The sequence below is a fragment of the Malurus melanocephalus genome, unplaced genomic scaffold, assembly GCF_030028575.1.
Source record: "Malurus melanocephalus ecotype Western Australia unplaced genomic scaffold, MMel_1.1 scaffold_137, whole genome shotgun sequence".
NCBI classification, from domain to species: Eukaryota; Metazoa; Chordata; class Aves; order Passeriformes; family Maluridae; genus Malurus; species Malurus melanocephalus.
In genome coordinates, this window is record NW_026623369.1 from 1,705,568 (window position 1) to 1,727,050 (window position 21,483).

Below are 21,483 nucleotides of genomic sequence, written 5' to 3' on the forward strand. Positions count from 1 at the left end.
ACTCTTAATACAATAGGGTCCCAAATACATTGTGAGCAGAAGAAAACAACCCCCCCACATTCTATTTTGGTATGTTGAGCCTGAAGTCTATTGGCTGGGAGCTGTCATCAGACATGACCATATGTTACCCAACAGTATTACAAGTAAATCCTAATTGAGTGCAAATTGTGAAGATTAAAGTCACCTCAGATTTAGCTGCATTATGTTGAAGCAAATGTGTTTCAAAGTCCTGTTTAAAATGCTGGCAATTCTCAGCACAGAAATTAACAGGCTGTCATTACCTTGGATTTTATGAGCTGTGCTAAATGTCTGGAGTTCCTTGTTTGGAGCCCTTAGACACAGAATGTAAGAACAGTCCTTTGCAGTTCAGACTGAAAAACACCAAAGACAATGTATTGTCAACAACTTCGGAAAGAATATTAAATATTGATACAACTAAGTCACTGAAGAATCTCCTGGTATAAGCTCTTCATAAATAACAGTAAGAGGCAGAATGATYGCTGTTCTAACTGGTAACAATCATTCTGCATTTAGGCAATCCATTTTCAGGATAAGCTAGGACCAGTTTGCAACAGGCAATGCATTACTTTTTGTAAACAATTAACTGCTAGAAAGATCTTCCTTGATGATTGAAGTTTTTACTGTTTCATAAGAGGCCCATGAAGTAGTAAGGAGCTGAACTTCATCTATTGGTGCACTTTGGATGATGCACTCCATTTTAATGAGATTAAAGGTTTAATGCAGATAAAAGATCTGTTCAGTGCACCTGGATTCAACACAGGGATTTCAGTGTGACTCAGAGCCATTGGAGAGCTATGCTCATCTTGATTGATAAGAGCTTCTGACTTCTTTTCTATTCCACACAGAGACAAAATGATCAGGACATATTTCTTGCTGTTTTCAGCTCTGATCACATGCAGCATACCTGCTGAGGAAATCTTTCAGCCAACTTTAGTGCTGGACATGGCTAAAGTCCTTCTGGAGAATTACTGCTATCCTGAAAACCTAGTGGGAATGCAAGAAGCCATTGAACAAGCAATCAAGAGTGGGGAGATCCTGGACATCTCAGATCCAAAATTGCTGGCCAGTGTCTTGACAGCTGGAGTGCAAGGTGCTCTGAATGACCCAAGACTGGTGATTTCCTATGAGCCATTACCACATGCAGCTCCCAAACAAGAAGCTGCAGTGTCCCCTACCCGTGAGCAACTCCTCAGTCTTATTGAGCATGTGGTCATGTATGACAAGCTGGAGGGCAATGTTGGCTACCTGAGGATTGATTATATCATAGGAGAGGAAGTAGTGCAGAAAGTTGGAGCTTTTCTGGTGGACAAGGTCTGGAAGACACTGATAGAGACATCTGCCCTGGTGATAGATCTTCGTCACAGCACTGGGGGACAGATTTCTGGCCTCCCCTTCATCATCTCATACTTACATGAAGAAGACAAGATGCTGCATGTTGAGACTGTATACAATCGTCCCTCCAACACCACCACAGAGATATGGACACTGCCAAAGGTGTTGGGAAAGAGGTACAGCAAAGACAAGGATGTCATTGTTCTGATCAGCCGCCACACCACAGGAGTGGCTGAAGATGTGGCTTATATCCTCAAGCACATGAACAGAGCTATCACGGTTGGAGAGAAGACAGCCGGGGGTTCACTGGACATCCAGAAGCTGCGTATTGGTCCTTCCAATTTCTATATGATGGTTCCTGTGTCACGATCCGTAAGCCCCTTGAGTGGGGGTGGACAGAGCTGGGAAGTGAGTGGGGTGATGCCATGTGTAGCTACTGAGGCAGAGCAAGCCTTGCAGAAATCCTTGGACATCCTGGCAGTGCGCAGAGCAGTGCCTGGCACCATTAGCCGCCTCAAAAACATATTAAAGGACTATTACAGCTTGGTGGAGAGAGTGCCTGCGCTGCTGCGACGCCTCACCAGCTCTGACTTCTCTTCTGTGCAGTCATCTGAGGACCTGGCCACCAAACTCAACACTGAATTGCAGACCTTATCTGAAGACCCCCGCCTGATGGTCCGAGTCATGACACCAGGTGAAGCTGCTAATCCCCCAGCCGAGGTGCCAATTGGAATGGCTGCTGACTTACCTGACAATGAGCAGCTGCTGCATGCCTTGGTGGATACTGTCTTCAAGGTGTCGGTGTTGCCAGGCAATGTTGGCTACATGCGCTTTGATGAGTTTGCAGATGCCTCTGTGCTTGTTAAACTGGGACCTTACATTGTACACAAAGTGTGGGAGCCCCTTCAAAATACAGAGAACTTGATCATGGACCTACGTTACAACCCTGGAGGCCCTTCCTCCTCTGCTGTGCCTGTGCTACTCTCCTATTTCCAAGACCCTGCTGCTGGTCCTGTCCATCTCTTCACAACTTATGATAGATGCACCAACCATACGCAGGAGCACAACAGCCAGGCAGAATTGCTGGCCCAGTCCTACGGGGCTCGGCGTGGCATCTACCTGCTCACCAGCCACCAAACTGCTACAGCTGCTGAGGAGTTTGCTTACCTCATGCAGTCCCTGGGCCGTGCCACACTGATTGGTGAGATCACAGCAGGAAGCCTCTCACACACCCGTACCTTCCCTCTGCTGCAACCTGGGCCGGGAATAACCCGTGGCCTGACCATCACAGTTCCTGTTATCACCTTCATTGACAACCATGGGGAAAGCTGGATGGGTGGAGGAGTTGTTCCTGATGCTATAGTGTTGGCAGAGGATGCTCTGGAGAAAGCTGAAGAAGTGCTAGCCTTCCACAAGAACATGGGAGTACTCCTGGAGGGTACCGGGCAGCTCCTAGAGGCTCACTATGCCATCCCAGAAGTGGCTGCTAAGGCCAGTGCCATGCTCAGCACCAAACGGGCCCAAGGAGGTTATCGATCAGCTATAGACCCTGAGACTTTGGCTTCCCAGCTTACCACTGACTTGCAGGAGGCCTCCGGAGACCATCGGCTTCACGTCTTCCACAGCCATGTGGAACCAACGCCAGAAGAGCAGCTTCCCAATGTGATTCCCAGCCCTGAAGAGCTGAGCTACATCATTGAGGCACTCTTCAAAATTGAGGTGTTGCCAGGGAACCTGGGTTACCTTCGCTTTGATATGATGGCTGAGGCAGAAACAGTGAAGGCCATTGGGCCACAGCTATTGCAGATGGTATGGAACAAGCTGGTGGACACAGATGCCATGATTATTGACATGAGGTACAACACAGGTGGCTACTCCACTGCCATCCCAATACTTTGCTCCTACTTCTTTGAGCCTGAGCCTCGGAAGCACCTCTACACTGTCTTCGATCGTAGCACCTCGCGCAGCACAGAGGTGTGGACACTCCCCCAGSTTGCTGGCAAGAGATACGGCTCCCTCAAGGACATCTACATCCTAACAAGTCACATGAGCGGCTCAGCAGCTGAAGCTTTCACTCGCTCCATGAAGGATCTACACCGGGCCACAGTTATTGGTGAGCCCACAGTTGGTGGATCCCTCTCAGTGGGCATTTATCGTGTAGGCAACAGTTCCCTGTATGCCTCCATCCCCAGCCAAGTGGTGCTCAGCCCAGTCACTGGGAAAGTATGGAGTGTGTCTGGGGTGGAGCCACACATCACTATCCAGGCCAGTGAAGCCATGGCTATAGCTCAGCACATTGCCAACCTGCGTGCCCAGTTGCCACAGATACTGCAAACTGTAGGCAAGCTTGTGGCAGATAATTATGCCTTTGTTGACATTGGAACTGTTATAGCATCCAACCTCACGAAGAACATCAACAAAGACAATTACAAAAGGATCCATACAGAGGAAGAACTCGCCAGGAAGGTGACTGCCATCTTACAAGCTCTTTCTGGTGATGAACACCTGAAGTTACTCTATATCCCTGAACATGCCAAGGACAGCATCCCAGGGATCATGCCAAAACAGGTACAGTTCCCTTGCACTCATCTATAGAKATGACAGCTGGAATGGGAGCATTGAGTCAGATACCTTATATTTTTTCTAGCCTGTACCATAAACCCCACCAGGGTTTACCTGTAGCAGAGGAGAAGCCAATGCCTGAGTAGGTTTCACAGACTGAGTGTCTCTGACACTTAGCCAAGTCAGGGTAGCAGCTTGTGGTATTAGATGGTAGCTGTGGGTGCATGCCTTTTGGGAACAGCCTTCAGGCTGTGAATGTCATTTGCCATATGCCACATGCAAAAATGCAAGGCTTCAGGATTAGAGGGAAGATATCTCACTGTCTCTGTGATCCCTCCTTTTTCAATGCTGCAGCTTTTCCAGCTGTAATAAATCAATGCAGAAAACCTCTGGTTTCATACGCAGGTTGTGATTTAAGGGAAGTTTAGTTGGGCTAGAGTAAAYGTATACACTCAGTAAACATGCAGCCATGTACTCTTAGAGGGACTTTTCTACATAAAATTGCAGTAGCTGAGATCTATTACACCAGACCAATAAGCACTACTCCTTTGGTAGTGGCAATGGAAAGTTGCTCTAATTGTATCTCAAGCTCAGCACCAGACAGTTTCCCAGTGTCCTAGAAATACTTTGKAAGAAGTATCTGGGTGGAAGTTAGGTGACCCCAGGGAGAAATTGATTTTTAATAATCTACTTTTGCCMTTGCTGTGTGGTTTGCATAACAGTCTGTGCTTTGTTCTGAGCCTGAGTGTTTATACACTGGTCTGCCTTGGCAATCTTTCTTGTTCATTGTTGTGCTGGAGGGAGCTCCCAGGAGCACTTGTTAAAATTCCATCTTCAAATTAAATAGAGGGTTAGGATAACCTGATCCCCTTCTTGGATGGAGTTAGCTGCTTTTTGGCTACTGCACTAGCGTGGTTATCAGAGACCTATTTTCTCCAGGGACTCATAAAATTACTTTTTGAAGAGAATGCATTTGCCTTTGCAATGAACCAGAGTAGACCAAGTGTCAGGTAACTATTAAATGTTTCCTGGGGGAGGAAATCCATGGACTTCCACAATCTGAAATTTTTGGCATGCATGATTTAAAGTGGCCCTGATCTTTGTGGTATTATCACAAACACTAAGGTCAAGGACAAAGTCTAAGCATTGCCAGGGAAGGACTTTTTTTTTTTCAAGTTTGTTGACCAAGAGATGCTGGACCCATTTTTGTCCCTAAAATTACATGGAAATAATAAATTCATGGAGTTTTCTATTCCAGCATTCTCCTTACTAACTTGCTTGAGTGTAAAAAACTTCACTCTAAAGATATTTCAATGTTTTTGGCAGACTTCCCTGCTAAATTATTATGAATATATTAGTAGTCATACATTAGAATTTCTTCCCATTCTGCTATGTGGACAAATCTTGCAAATTAGTCACTGTGTTCACTGAAGGCTGTTAATGAATATTGTAGAATTTCTCCCCACTCTGCAATGTAGACAAATGTTGCAAATTAGTCACTGTCTTCACTGAAGGCTGTTAATGAATATTGTTGGTAGTTTTTACTTGTTCAGATCTTACTTACTTTATTTATATTTATTTTATTTGTCACATGACATGAAATTCTGATCTTGATAGAGCTAGTGAAGAAATACTATTAAGAATGATACTATTCAATGCTTTCGTTTTACCATAGTTCTTTGTCAAGCAAAATGATCAAAAGAGGTCAGGGATACATCCAGAAGAAGGAAATCAGGACAAATRTGAGATTTCTCCAAGATGAAATAATGCATAAAGAGCAGAGATTCACATCTCTTATGAGACTAAAATGGTTTCCAGAGCCCTAACCATTCCCTCATAGAGTCAAATAGACAAGAGAGCATTAAGRTGTTAATGAAGACACTGAAGTCATTAAAGGTTTTCCTTGACACAGGTAAAAGAAAATTCACCCATTCCACAGAGCCCTGGGCAGCAATAGTACCTACGTCTCCTGTTTTGCTTTTGCAGGTGTAAGAGGGATGCTTTATGTGGAATGTTTCAGGTATACCCCAGAGAGCAAATACCTTTACATTACAGTGAAACATATATGATGGCACTACTTGTGTTTGTAAATAAAACAAAATAATTAAAAAAAAAAAAATGGCAGCCTGGTACATGGACATAGTGGCTCTCTTTATATCATATTTTTTCCTTAGAAACCTAAGAGCTAGTTTTTCTCTTGTGCTACCTACCTTCCAAGCCACCCTCTCCCTTGACAGGAGRATTTTACTGTTAATGACCTTGACGGTGAAGCAGATCCAACACAATTAACTGAAAGTGATGATGAATAACTACAGAAAGGATGGGATGGGACATAGGAGACAGACAAGTGAAATGCGTGCAGACCTTTGCATCTGCTGCACTAGAATAGCTGCTGAAGCATAATACAGCATACAGTGAATATGTCTCCTCTAWGCAGCAGCAAGGTCACTGCCACTCAGGGTTGTCAGCTGCATAAATGCCACTTTCCAAAGTCAGTCTTCCCAGAGGCAAATTTTGTATCTATTGTTTGTGATCCAGAAAATGACATTTTGCTTATAAGGCAGCRCTCCGTTAACTTGCTGAGCTGCAATTCAATAATCCCTGCTTCTTATTCTTCTGTTTGTCTTTCTCTCCCGCTCCAGTCATACCTTTCTTTCCATACTGAAACATTTGTGTTTGTGACTGAGTGCCTACCTAAGGAAGAACTGTGGCCTGATTTTGGCATAAGYATTATGGACATTTTAAGTGAGAAGAGGTCTTCCTGAATGATTCTTTTGGCCCCTTCTTAATCACCAAATACTTTTTATGTAGTTTTTACACCTAAGAGAGTTTTTGTAATGATGGTTTAGATAAGCAGCTGAAAATGATGATCAGAATTAAAGGCAAAAATTGTTCCTGCATTTCAAGTCCTCCTATTTCCAGATGAATAGTACATATGTATAGAAGAGTATTGTATGTGCTGAAGGAGGCAACAGTTAGAGATGTTTCACCAGAAAGAAGTACAGTTTGCTTATATCCCTTCATTAATGAGTGAAATCAAAATGGTCAGCCTCCAAGTGTCAAGGTAAATAATCAAATTGCTACATCTATTGCTAACCAATGGAAAAAAAATAGTTGTAGGTCTATATGATGCTGATTTATATCAACTCAACCACAGCAAAATCAGTGGAACTGTACAAGAGTTTATGCAAGAGAAAAGTGTCTCATGTTTAACTCTCATTGGCTCTTCACTTTTTGCAATTCTTGCTTACATTTTTTTAGGGTGATAGTAATCCGCTGCATAACTCTGGGAGGAAGGCAGCTTGTTCAGGGAGAGTCCTATAAAAATGTAAATGGGCTCTTCAGAGTTCATACGCTGAACACAAGTCAATAGTTTAAAGCTGTTGCAGTAAATGCTCATCATCATCAAACTGGAATGGATAAGGAAGAATATAATCAATAAGACATTAAATCTTTTGCTACATTTTGGTCTAGAAGATATTCCTCTAGAGTATAATATGCGCAGTSTAGGGCAATGACATTCTGGAAAGATGTGGCTCAAATAGTGAGACAGCAGAAGAGAGGAACAGAGAGTAAAGAGAACACTGAATAAAAGTAATCTTGGAAAACGTTTAAAATATTTGAGTTGTTTATTCCAGAAACAAGGAAACTGAGAGGAAACTTGAAAACAGTCTTCAGATACGTAAGACTGTTTCAAATATGAAAAGAATAATCTGTTCYCTTATTCATAGTAAATAATCCAAGAAGTAATGCAGTTAAACAGTACAAAGTAGTGAACTTAGACTGTTTACATTAGATTTTAAAAACATCTTTCTAATAGTAAGGCTGGTGACGTACTTGAGTGGATTGCCTGGAAATCATCCAGTAAAATGTGTGTTGTTAAGAGCAAGTGAGAATGAGCTGTCAGGACTATAGCTGATCCTGCTCAGTCCTCGAGCTGGGGGCCCTACTAGGATGGATAGTTCCATTTCAGCCTGTGAGGGTGCAGAAGGAACTCAAATAATCKACTAAGAATGGTGTAACCAGCAACTCAGCTCTCAAAATTTCATGATTCTTTAACTAATCTTGGGGTTTGCAATGGCATAAGGGTATTAGCTGATAATATTTTAACAGGCAGCGGTTGACAACTCTAGCAACCTTGATGGAAATCAGTTACCTTACAATGGTCWGCACAAAAAATTAAACAGACAAAAATTATACAGACAAAACTACTTAAGGGAGAGATGAAAGAAGAGAAAAGAGGGAAGAAAGGCACAATTGGAAAAGTGGTTTGCTCATGGTTGGGGTTTGTATCAGTAACAGTATCAGGGATGAAACTTCATGCTCAAGTCCCAGGGCAGCATTCTAAGGTCCTGTTTTATGTCATAGGCTGTCTTCTACTTAGGCCACTCACCTGTGGAAGGASTCTGCAGAATAGGACTGTAGACACTATATAGTTAATGAAAAAAGTTTTCCTTGGCTTAAACTGGAGTTAGCTTGGAGGTCCTTTAGTCCAGCCACATTGCTTACAGTGTGCACCTGAGGGTTTATATTTAACATCAAGTCATTTGTATGTAAACATTGTCTGACTGAGCAGCAGGGTCTTACTTTCAGCTGCATCCTGTCCCAGCTTGTCCTTAGGCAGCAAACAGAGCCCTGCCYTGCAAAGGAGAGCACATGGTTGCTCCCTGAAACTTGACTTCTCTCCTCAGGTACCAGCAGCCCGTGGCCCATGTGCCAGTGTCATGAACCTGCAGTTCTGCAGGGCAGTAACTCTCTAATGCCTGTCCCAGGCTCCTTACCTCTTCTGCTGAAATATTCAGATGCTTTCCCTGGCACCTCAGAACTTAATTCTGAGTGCTTTTCATCTGATTTCCAGTCTTACAGCTTTTAGAAGAGAAACATTTTCATACCTTTTCCTGCAGCCACGAAGAGCTTTCATTTAAATCCTTGCAMATATATTTCATCCCATGAGACCTCAGGCTTTGAGAGCAACCTGCCCACCTTGAAATTTGTAATGAATTTTGAAGATTTAGAAATGCTGAAGTCCTTAGGGAACAAAAATGGGATACATCACCGTAAAAGAAAAAGTAGAGAAAAAAATTATCAGACAAATATTATTCTTAATCAACATAATTATGGATATGCATTTATCAATTATCGCTGGAGACAGAGATAAGACATTTGTGTGTTCAGTTAAAAGATCGTTAGTAAGTGGCTGAGAGAAACACATCCATTTTATTTGTAGATGTTACTAAATGAGTGATGTTTTTATTTTCTTCCTGGGAGGGGGGGACCAGTATCTCTGAACTAGGTATAAGTTCTGTCAACAATCGATGCATGCTGGATATATTTTTCAAAACTGATTTGTTAATCAAAGTACAGCGGGCAGATCAAGTAGCATTGCTGTCACTGGGAAGTGGATTGGAAATGACATACTCAGTAGTGCTGGACTGATGCGTTTACCGTCCAGATACAATGGTTATTTTCACAAGATATAGTGATAAAGGAGGGTACAGAAAAGAGTTTGCTCTTATCATCACATCAACAACTACTGGCCAACAGGGCTTTTAAATTAATGATTGAAATTTTGGCTATTTTGGTATATATCAGGGACTGAAAGATGAAGTGTGACATGWTGGGTAATATTCCCCAAGGTAACGTCGAGCTGTGTCAAACACAGCTGCATTTACACACCTTGGAAAAAACTCTTTCTGCTGTGGCAGACCTGCTTTTGGCAGGAGCACTACTCCAGGCCAGAGCACTATATGGAGGGCAGGAGATTACTTGACTTCTCTATAGTTGCAGACAGCTSAAGTGCATCCCCAGTTCTGTGGCATATTGTGGACTGGAAGAGCACCTTCTAGCACATCACACACTGCTTACTCCTTGTTCTTTTGGATGTAAACACATGGATTGTCTGGGGCTGAGCTATGGCAGAGGGCAACTGATCAAAAAGAAGGAATAACACCATTTTCAGTGCAACCATRAGGAGAAAAGACCAAATGGCTAAAGGTCACATAAGTCAAATATATTTTAAATTCTTATCTCAAGCTGAAGGAGACTATTTCATTTTCAGATATTGCATGAAAACAGAAGTTTGACAATAGGAACTGATATGTCTCAATGCATACAGTGATAACTTTATTATTTGGCCACACATTGCTACTAAAAAAATGTCTGCTGTTTATTAACATAAGCTAAGCAAAATTACATAAATCACAACCTAACACGTGAGACTCCAGGCACATGGCCACCAYAGAAGAGATTTAGCATGTCTACTTCACGAGTATCCTAGCACATGCCCAACATTATCAAGTTCCTCAGTGTCACAGAGACGGGGTCATTATGAGGGGCTGGGGCCACTGGCATGTGCAGCCAGCAGCTGTTTGTCAGATGAGGCCAATCAAGAGATTATGAAATACCCAGGAGCCGTGTTTAGAAAGAACTCATGGAGGCAACATGTGGGCTTGGGTGGCAGGCCTGGGACAGGGATCTGTACTGCAGGCTGGGGTTGTTCTTGCAGCCTCTTTGCTCCAAGGAAATTCCTGTATTTTTGAAAAATAAACTGAGCTCTGGCAAATAGGTGCCTGATCCAGATTCTGGGCATCTTATTAATGCACCTTCTACTGCACAAAAATGCATCAGCCAATGCTAATCTATGTTTAATATGCAAAAATATTGTAAAATTTATTATGTTTTTCCAACTTGGTCACATTCCTCACACATGTCCCACCTGGATTAAACTTAACCCACATAATTTTTTTCAAGCTACCAGTGCCAGCAAATGATTTGTTTTGTTTTTCTAAACTCTTTCAGATCCCTCCGCCAGAAGTATTTGAAGATTTGATTAAATTTTCATTCCACACGAATGTATTTGAAAACAACATCGGCTATCTGAGATTTGATATGTTTGGAGACAGTGAACTTCTAACCCAGGTGTCCGACCTACTGGTAGAGCATGTTTGGAAGAAGATTGTTCACACAGATGCATTAATCATAGACATGAGGTAAACCTTTGAATGGCAAATAACCAAAGCTCTTTCAAAACAGTATTTTATTTGTAACAGAGTGAATTCACTTTACATGGCTTACTGTCCTGTTTACAGGCTAACACTGCTGGGATTAAATGAGAAAAGGAAAACAGCCAAAGAAAATAATAACAGTCTGGAAGTATATCTCAAGATAAATTGAATCATCACTTGAGATGTTTAGAACTAAATAGGCAAATTCAGGGAATAGTTTGCAGAATGCAATTCCKCATGTCACATGTGTTTTATTTCCCTAATTTCTTTCTAATCTAACTCTCCATGTGCCACATATATATACATATAAAATAAATATTTTACTTCATGTAGTGGCCAAGTGATTCAACAGTCAAAAAGACAAGCCATRTGTAAGGCTGTATCACCACATTTAATTTGCCCTATCTGCAGTGCYAAATAATTCTGGACAATCAGCTCTGTACAGGATGGCCCTTGTGCACAGAGCACAGAGGTGCTTACAGGTACTGCAGCACTCCTGGATACGAAGCTGCACCAGCATTCACCTRCTCTCAGCTTGCAATTCTATTGGACACTCCAGTGTGTCAACAGTGCTCCAAATCTTACCAGCCTTAAGATGTCATCCATGTGCTGCCAGCTATCAAAGCAGATTAATATTAAAAAATACAYGTTTCCTACACAATATTTAGGGAAGCAATGGACTTGTGGTCCAGAGCTAATGTGTGAGCCCAGAACATTACAAATATAAACCAAAGAAAGTAAGGACTTTGCAAGAACTTGGTTTTAATGCTAGAATCACTCATGTCTGTTATTAGCATGGGCTCTTAATATTTGGCAATCTTCTTAAAATTCTTGTGGGATTTGCAGCWTAGGGAGGAAAAGATGAGTACAGTGATGAGAGCAGAGACAGAGACCCTACTGTGTGAGCAGAGAGGAGGCAAGGCAGCAGCCAACATAACACACCCATGACTGAACTTGATTTCAGCAAAAGCACCACCATCTTCCAATAGACTTGAGATAGGACGGRACTTTCCTCTTTCTTGGCCCAGTTTTCTCCCAAGTTAAAAATTTCAGGGCTGGGAACATKGAAACAGCAAAGATGAAATAGTATCTCAGGTACCAAATGGTCTCATAATTTTTTTCTCATGTTGATTTGGTTTTGTTGGGTTTTTTTTTAATATCTAATGTATTTCCAGTCCTTTGAGTGCACATAAAAGACCCAGTCTCTGAATGCATTTTAAAGAGAACCCCAAACAAACCTTTTGAAATTGTCCCTAAGCCAACCTTATAATTTTAACGCTGATGATTTAAATTTTTCATGGGATTAACTGTAATGARTAATGTTTCTCATTTTACGAATTTTCCTCCCTGAAACAGCTGGGCCACTCACGATCTTCATATTTGGATAATTTCAATTTTGCATGGGATTAACCATAATGCATAATATCTTTCACCTTAATAGTTACCCTTCATGGAACAGCTGTGCCACTTATGAACGTCATATTTTTAATACTCATGGCATTGACAAGAGACACTGATAAACTAAAAGGCCTCTCTAAGGTCACACAAGACATCCGTAAAAAGGAGTACTAGCATCCAAAAATTAAGTTAAAACACTGGAAGCTACTCAGTCATTATTACTAAAGTTACTGCAAGAGAGTCCCAGGAAGAGCATTCCAGCATTGCTCTGCCTGCCACCATCTTCAGCCACGGTGGCACCTGTGGGGAACTGGGCTCTGCTGGGCTGAGCTGTCTCATGGGCTGTGCAGCAGCAGCACCTCCTGGCAGCACAGCACTATCAGGGACACACTCAAGATGGTTATTTAACTTCTAACCAGTCACTGTGTAAATCATACAGCTCCCAGATGCTGAAGAATAAAGACGTAGCTTCACTCTTTGGAGCAGAGGCCTCCTGGATTATCTGATCCTTTTCTGGAGGTGAAAAAGCTTAGCTATAGATTGAACTGAATAAACTMATTTTCTAACAGGTTTTTGCTGAAATGTCCAGGGAATGTCTGTGCTAGGGAATCCTAACATCACCTACAGGAAAGCACTGTATCCACCCTCAATCAGTAAACAAAGTACAAACATTTGTAGACCTGTATGTGCTCTACTATTAGTGAAAAGTGGCAGGCAAAAATATTTTAGTAGTCAATTGTGTATATTCATAGCAGGGGTTCTCCAATGACAGGCTCCTCAGAAATTTAATCTTCAGAGACTGGTATGGAATGAAACTGCAACCGAAGTTTTCAACTATGACTGTGCTAAATGAAGCAGCTAACACAATCTTTAGGTACAGAAAAAAAAAGGCCTCATCTAAACCACTAAGTTTTCTCATTTTGTRTAGCAAAAAGTAAGAACACAACAGTTCTACAAACATATGTTGCTTTAATTAGGGTTTACTTTTATGTGTTAGGGTTCAGGTATTCACTCCTTGCTGCCTACGTCAGGAACAGCAAGATTATTCAGAGCAGAAGAATAACAAGGATCTGACGTTTCTCTGCAGATTTAGTCTTTGCTTGCTTTCTGATTTTTTTCTAGGTTACATCAAGAAGAAAATAGACTTTTAAGTTTTGTGTTTTCTTTTGAAGTGGGCAGTAACAGTCCAACACTCCTAGACAGGATTTTATTTCTCTGATAGATCAGCAAATGCTGATACGGAAGAATGAATGTAAATGTATCAAAATGTAGCCATAAGAAGCTTTTTTTGGGACTGATGTTAAGAAACAATACTTAGGAGATTTACTGCCTGACACAAATTTTCACTTGCTTCCTTAATATTTTTAATTTTTGAAAAGGTACAATATTGGAGGCTCCACTACACCCATAGCAATCCTATGCTCGTATTTCTTTGATGAAGGACACCCAGTGCTCTTGGACAAAGTTTATGACAGACCCAGTGACTCAGTAAAGGAGATGTGGACCCAGCCACAGCTCAAAGGTAAATGACAATTTCTTTTCAGAGTAGCTTTTCATTTCAGATATCTCTCCTTTGTGCATTTCAAAGTGACCCATTAAATGCTCTAACTTATTTGGTGAAAGCACCTGCCATGATCTGCTCAAGCTGTTTAGAGAATGTAGAAACAAAAAATGTGCATTTCAGCCATGTCCCTCAATGCCATCTACAAATAATTTATCACTCCTAGGAATCGGGTATGTTAGGCACAGAGGTTTATAAATTGGTCCCCAGAAGTTCAGCCAAATGCTGTGTGTAGCAGCTGTAACTTGTTGCTTTAAAAAGCTGCCAAAATTAAAAATGAATCAAGTGCTACCYAGACTTCTAGTAATGTCTCCTCCAATACTCCCATACAGTTTTATATGTAGTTCCCTACTACCTACCTGTGTAATCCACTACATCAGTAGATGAAGACACCGTAACACCCCCGTTTGTCCAGAGAGGAGAAAATAAAGCACTGTATTTTGCACATCTGGGTGAGTTTGAAGCATTTGGCAATGTGTCACACACCCCCCACACATACCCTGCCCTACTGTTTGTGGAAGTTGAAACACGCAGATGCTGCAACAGGCAGAAACAGAGCTCTTCAGTGCTCATGAACTGCAGTTAGAGTGCTGAGGCCTTAAACATGGGGTTTAGTTATTTTTCCCTATAAGGCAGTAGAAAAAAGTTAATGGTGTCTGCAGTTGTTGGCCTGGATCATACTTGAAATGGTTAAAGTTTGTCACAGTCTGCAGGGTCCATCTATTTTCCCAGGCAGTCAGAGGTGGGTTGTGCTAAGGGATATGATTTCTATGGACACATTCCAGTTCCCATCAAAGAGAACAGGCAGACTATTAGGCATATTAACTTCAAAGGAACTGGATCTGGTCCTGTATTATATATATCTACTGTGAAAAGAGTCTTCTAATGGTTATTGTGTTTATAGCGAAATGAGAAGACCAAAGATGGTGTGAAAATTAATTACCATGCTATTGGCCTCTCTCTTAGAATTTGGCATGAGAATTTGTATGTCACACTATTACTTTCTTATAGAACGATATTTTTAGAGCAGTTTAATTTTCAAGTTTTCAAATCCTAGTTATTAGCCATTGGTCACCTTTTCAAGGAAACTAAACTCTCAAAAAGAGATATATTCAGATATTTTGAAAATAAGGTTCAAAATCCTTCCTATTTCTGTCAGCTTTTTTTTATGTAAGAAAATGAGGTAACTTGGCTCAGATCCTAATAATAAAGGGGTATTTGTTGCAGAGTTTGGGACCAAGGCCATGTATTGCTTCTACTCACAAACTATATAAAAACTGTGGGAAACCACTATGATTGTAATTCCATAAAATAATGCCTACTTAATTGCAGGCTAAGTTCTGTGACAATCATGTCCATAAAGCAGGGATGATGGTGAAACTGAAGATACTTTTGGATAAGCTTTGACTACTCCTGCTGCACAATGGAAAATGTCATTTTTCTCACCTATTTATTCCACTACTCTGATGTGATCTGGAGCTCCTGTCAAAGTCAAAGCCCCAGAAGAGCTAACAGCAGTAATCATGAGCTGATGGAGCTCATAACCAGAAACTGGTGGCACAAGAGCACCACATAGGGAGACAGCATTTTTTTACAGCATAGAGTCTGGGCTAGTGTTACAAGTATTTAATGCTATCACAGGTACAAACTTCCAAACTTCTTAGGTTGTTAAGAGAAGGTAGGGAGTGAAGCCTCTATCTTGGCTTCTCTTTGCTCCATTATACAAATAAATCTCTGAAAATTAATTCATTTCTGATGGGTTTTGTCCTACCTTACAGGGGAGAGGTACGGCTCTCAGAAAGGGCTGATAATCCTTACCAGTGCTGTGACAGCTGGGGCTGCTGAAGAGTTTGTATCCATAATGAAGAGACTGGGCAGAGCTCTCATCATTGGGGAGCAGACCAGTGGTGGCTGCCATTCCCCACAGACGTATCAGGTAGATGAAACCAACTTCTACATCTTCATCCCCACCTCCAGATCAGTCATCTCTGCAGACAGCACTTCTTGGGAAGGGAAAGGAGTGCCTCCTCACATAGAAACACCAGCTGAAACTGCACTTGTCAAAGCAAAGGAGATGCTCAATGCTCACCTACACAGCTCCAGATAGCCCAGTGAAGGAACATGTCCCTAGTTCTTATGAAAAGAAAGCTAGCCACCCAAATGTAAACCCTAGAAAGCAGTGGGAACCTCATTTCAATCTCTATGGTCAGTGATTGGGTCTCTGTCCATAGCTCAAAGTGAGTCCTTTCCAGCATGCTGATATTTTTCCCCATTCTGTGGAACCCAGTTCTTTCTGTGCATGGTTGAACTACTTCAATAATTCACTGGGGTTTCTGGATTCCTGTCCTGTAATCCAACGTAAATGTTCAGTGTGTCAGTTTCTTAGCTACCAATCACAGGTTTCCTTTGGCCCCATAGAAAATCCCAGTTGTCAGTACTGAAAGCATGTGAACTACTTCAAAGACAGAAAAGGCACGTCTTCTCCTTTGGAAATTGTGTACATTCCTATTTATACACCTTTAAAAATTAACAGTAGTTGGAAGAGTTTGTTTTCCAAACTGCAAGAGATAATTAACTCTCTTTTTAGTTTCATCTTTAAATGTACCAAAAATAAGAATTCCCAGTGTGTCAAGATTGCCCAGACTCCTGATATTTCAAAGGAACATGCCTGCTTCTCTCTGAGTATCTGTCAGAGGGTAGGATCAGCAAGACAAAGGCAGTACATCAACTTTTTCAACCAGTACTCAGATCAACTGGCCAAAGGAAAAGAATCATATGTTTTTACTTAAGGCTCAAATTAGATTGTTGTATCCTGCCCCAAAGAAAAAAAAAAAAAAAAAAAAAAAGGGGAAAAAAAAAAAGCAAAAAAAAAAGCTGAAAAATATCCCTTGTACCCTGCTATCAGGCTACATATAGAATAATGGTGTATTCCAGGGCAACTAACATAGATACTGACATGAGCTCAATGTACAAAATTCCTCATCTTTCTTACAATTCATAGTTAAACATCTATCTTTGTAATTATTTAGAAATACATGTAACTCTAATYTAGATCTCAGATTTTCTCATCTCTACAGAATGCCAGTTTTAAGGTAATTAAATTAGGGAAATGGTCCCCCAAAGTTCATTTGGAGTCTATAATGGTTACACATTGGTGTTCACTTGCTCATTTGTAAGTTCCTGACAATTTTTTTTTAATTAAATTGTGTTAAACAGTTGACTTCAAGTTTTTATAAGAAGAAMATTTTAAGAACTAAATGTATTTTCCATCTTTTTTTTAATTACTTCTTTGTCTTATCAACTACACTCAGTGTGATCACTAACCTGGACTCTTTTGAATCATTTTCATGTTCTGATTTTTATGCATTACCTTGTTGTTAAACTTCTCAGTGTTGTGGAAAATATTTTAATGAATTAAAACCCATATAGAATTTCATGTAAAGTGATATATGAAGAATATTAAATATTCTTAATATGGAAAAAAATGGAGTAGTCAATGAATGAGTAAACAACACTAATGTATTTCTTCTAATGTCTTTTAAGCCTCTTTAATATCTAAATGATCCARATAAACTGCTTTGTTTTCCTAAAAACAATCAGTTGTGCTGTCATGTACAAACAATGTTAATTGTTAAACCAAATATTTAGAAACTTTAGCCATCCATTCAAGGACAAAAACCTATACATATGGGCACAAATAGCAAATAAATTCTTCCCAGAGTAATATGGGAAGTACATATGAATAATAAACATGTCCAGAAATTGGAATCCAATTGATAAAACAAACAATGAAGATGCAGTTGCTGGTGAGTCCATTTTAAATCAATAGTGCTGTTATTCACTAAAGGATCAATTTCAGTGGAAAATTATTGTGCAACCTTGAGAAATTGTATTACTTGACAAAGTATTATTTAGTCTTTCGTAGTACTGGCTAATTAATATTAAAACTGCCAGGYTTAACAAATGCTAGTGTGTTAAAAGCCATTTTTCCCGTCTTCATAAACTGCTATGTCATAGTTATACCCATCTCACTGAATTTAAACCTCACAAAACTACAGACAGTAATTGTGTAGACAATGACACTGCATTGGAATTCTGAATATCACAAACAAAAATTAATCATGGAAAATCCATGGTTTGTAGCTTAGATGAGAAAGTTAGAAGCTTTTTAAGGAGGGACGATCAATTTGAAAAGTGCCCTTCCACAACACAACAGGAAAAATGATGAAACTGCCACCCTTCYCTCATCTGGTTCAAGAGCTGACATGGACGTTCTACAGTTTATAGAACCATTTCTTTATCATCCCACCTAGAATAACTTCCTGAATATTAATCCTAAACATGTTCCCTTTAAAGGCAGGAAGAAAGGAGTTCTTGGATCAGACTACCTAGCAGCATTATCTTCCTCCTCCTAGCATTCATAAAACTCTGAGAAATGAAGCCAGCTTTTATTTCTTTTGTGCTGCCTTAGTCCATTGATTTCCAAATTGTGTTTGGTAGACCCAAGGAGGCCTACAGACTGCCTTGATTAGTGAAAAATTTCCCCATAAAAAACAAGTAAATATATATTTTTCAAAAGCACATCTGAGTGATTTCATTGGAGAAATACATCTTCATCAGAAGAAGTTCAGGGATCAATGATCAGTGAGTGAAAAAATATCCTAATCTGGCATTTCCTATCGGTAAACTCATTATCCATTGCAGAAACACAGCCTCCACAGCTACACTTTGACAGCATTGTGCTGTGTCCTTTTTCACTGATCCAGAAACAGATGTCATGAGAAACAGTTGTTTGATCAAAATGAACTGTTATTTGCTAGCAAAGACAGGAACCAGTCAGCTGAGTACAAATTGTCTCCTCCTGTTTTAAAAACAAAATTATTTTTCCYCCTTCCATAGCATTTCTACTTGTAGAAAAGACAAAGAGCCCTGCTGTAACATCACAATATTTCACAGGGACAGAAAGCAGTCCTTCATTTCTTCACAAACCCCCTGCCCTAGTGAAGTGCTTTCCTTCCAGCAGGATTTCATCTGCACCAATTTAAATTTTCAGACTTCTAGACATAAGGGGAAATAAGCTTCCAGCATGACTCAATTATAGGAAGTTTGTTTTTCTTTGTCTCGTTAGGTTCCTTCTGCCTGCTCAATATTTGGTTCACTCAGCTTTAATACGAATATTTTCACTTAAAGAAATAAAATCTGCAAAACTATTGGATAAGCCCCCGGGTTTATGTAACCTAGTTTAGATGAGACACTCAGTTAACTTGAGACACATAAAAGACTTTCACTTTGCCTGCACAAGGAGCTTTACACAAGAGCTGGTTTTACACACAGGGAACCAAGTTCTGGTTCTGTYGGCATCTGTGTGGTTTTGCACTGATACCAGCACAGATGCAGCAGGCAACAAGATGTCATATTGTTTGGCTGTGTGTCTAAATTGTTGCTGTGTGTCTAAATAAGTCTTAGCTCACAAAACCATTTACCTCAGAGTGAGAAGTAATTTGTTAATACAATTTTTATGCTGATGGCCACCTACAAAAAAAACAAGGGCAGTATTGTACACACTGCATGCAGTGTAATTTCCATATTGCAAGAGGGAGATCCTCAATCTTTACCTACCAGGACCAAAATGCACTGCCCCCAAACCGGAGGGGGTGACAAAAGTATCAGAAATCAAGCTTATTAAAAAACACTCCTCATTTTTACATTTTGGATCAGCTTTGCCACTTTTCATRACTGGCTCTCTTGCCTTTCTGTGCAAAGAAGGCATTCCTACCTTACTTGGCATCACAGCATGTAAATTGCTGTGGCTGAGAGATGCCCATGAGGAAACTGGCCAAGAGTCCTCACCTATTCTTTTTTCTCAAAGCAAACAATTCCATGACATAAAGGAATGCTATCTCTCCCTGTAACCTTGCTGCCTGCTTAAGCCTCATAGCATAAGCAGAGTGMAGTTTGATTGATTACTGGTGAGAACTCTAAGGACGCGGGTCTAACGTACCATCTGAAGAGGTTTTGAGACTTCGAATCTGTTATTCAGTGGTTGCATTTCTACACTTTGTCCAACACAAAATCAGTGAAAYCGTGTAACCGGTAAGATTTGGTACTGCTTCATTCCGATCTAAATTATACACCAGGTGTAGTGCACTGGAAAAATAGGCATTTGGAGCAGGGTAAYGTTGAAGGGATGTGCCAAAATAATACTGGGGAGCATTATACAGCTGGTCCTGTCTTTTTCCAGAAGAAATCTGAAGCTACATTTCTAATCATAAAACTGTTAAGAAAACATGGCATCTTTCAGTAAGTACAGAAGAGAACATTTTACAGTAATGGTACCAAAAAATCTTTAGTCTTATTTTTACTGGGCCAGGCTGATCTTAAAGTAATTAATGTAMATCAGGAGCAGCAACATGGAATTATTCTGGATTTGCACTGGAATAAGTGAGATCACAATCTGGCCTGAACTACTAATGTGAAATATAACCCTGACCACATATGAATGCAGTTACACCACGGAGTCCTTCATTACACTTTATGGACACTGACTTCACAGTAAACTGGCTGGCACCCAGGTGGAGTGAAATTTGGCCCATTAAACTTTGCCATAAATATATTCCTTACACAGTAAATGTTATTGGACACAAAATAGAGATGGAAAGATTACAAGGAAACCACATCATCTCCTACTCAATGCAAGGTTGTTCCCTGTGCTCCATGTTTCAAAGCCTTTGTTCATTTTGGTTTTTAATGACTTGAGTGAAAGAGCTTCCACCACCAACCTTGGAAAGCTGTGTTACAATCCAACCACAACTGTCTTCTGAACTCAAAGGCATAATGTAAGAGTTTTATCACTTTTATGTTTCAAAAATAAAGCTGGCATGCACAGCCAGTGCTTGGCCTGCTATAAGACAAATATTTATATTAATAGGAAACAGGCCAACAGTTCAACAGCAATATATTGGGACGAATACAATCTCCTGACTTATAGAAATCACTCAAAAGATGACAGTGAGTGTAATGTGTTGGTTCCAACTGACAGTCTAGGACTGTCAGTCTCTTATCACCCAGATGTGTTTATGTGCTGATATTTGCATTGTCAGGCTAGGCATTGCCATGGTAACTCAAAGCTCTGTCCAGTATACAGCAAACAGTGGAGTATATTGTCAGTGTGGTGGAACATAGAGAGCTGATTGCAATGTCCTTTACTCYCTGCCAGGAAATGAGTGGTTTCTGATCATTCTCTACCTGAAAGGGAATAATAGCCCTTGATGAGGCAGGTGAGGTTCAGAGACAGGCCACAAAAACATTAGACAACCTAAAAGAATACTGTACAAGAGCAGGAGAAATGATTGCTTGAAGAACACATTGTCATAAACCATCAAAATCAAGCCCCTAAATGGATTTTAAAAGTAGTGAAAGGCTAATTTAATGGGCTGCAGTAACAATAGACAGTGTTTACTCCCACCCAGAGCAGTATAAACTCATCTGCTGCTGAGACTCAGCAAAGCTCAAAACAAAGTAGACAAAAGAGAAATGTCCCATGGACAGGCAAAAGAAAGAATATGGCACTTTTTTCTAAAAGAAGTTTGAATTGGCCCATGTAGA

General features: G+C 40.5%; 1 protein-coding gene across 1 annotated transcript; it reads left to right on the plus strand.

Annotated features, from left to right (window-relative positions):
* The first annotated feature begins 791 nt into the window (after positions 1–791).
* RBP3 (retinol binding protein 3) lies at positions 792–16,664 on the plus strand. Its single transcript, XM_057371015.1, has 4 exons — positions 792–3,921; positions 10,714–10,904; positions 13,697–13,839; positions 15,657–16,664. Exons 1-4 carry the CDS (start codon positions 874–876, stop codon positions 15,983–15,985), a joined length of 3,711 nt encoding a protein of 1,236 aa, XP_057226998.1. The 5' UTR covers positions 792–873; the 3' UTR covers positions 15,986–16,664.
* Positions 16,665–21,483: the final 4,819 nt, after the last annotated feature.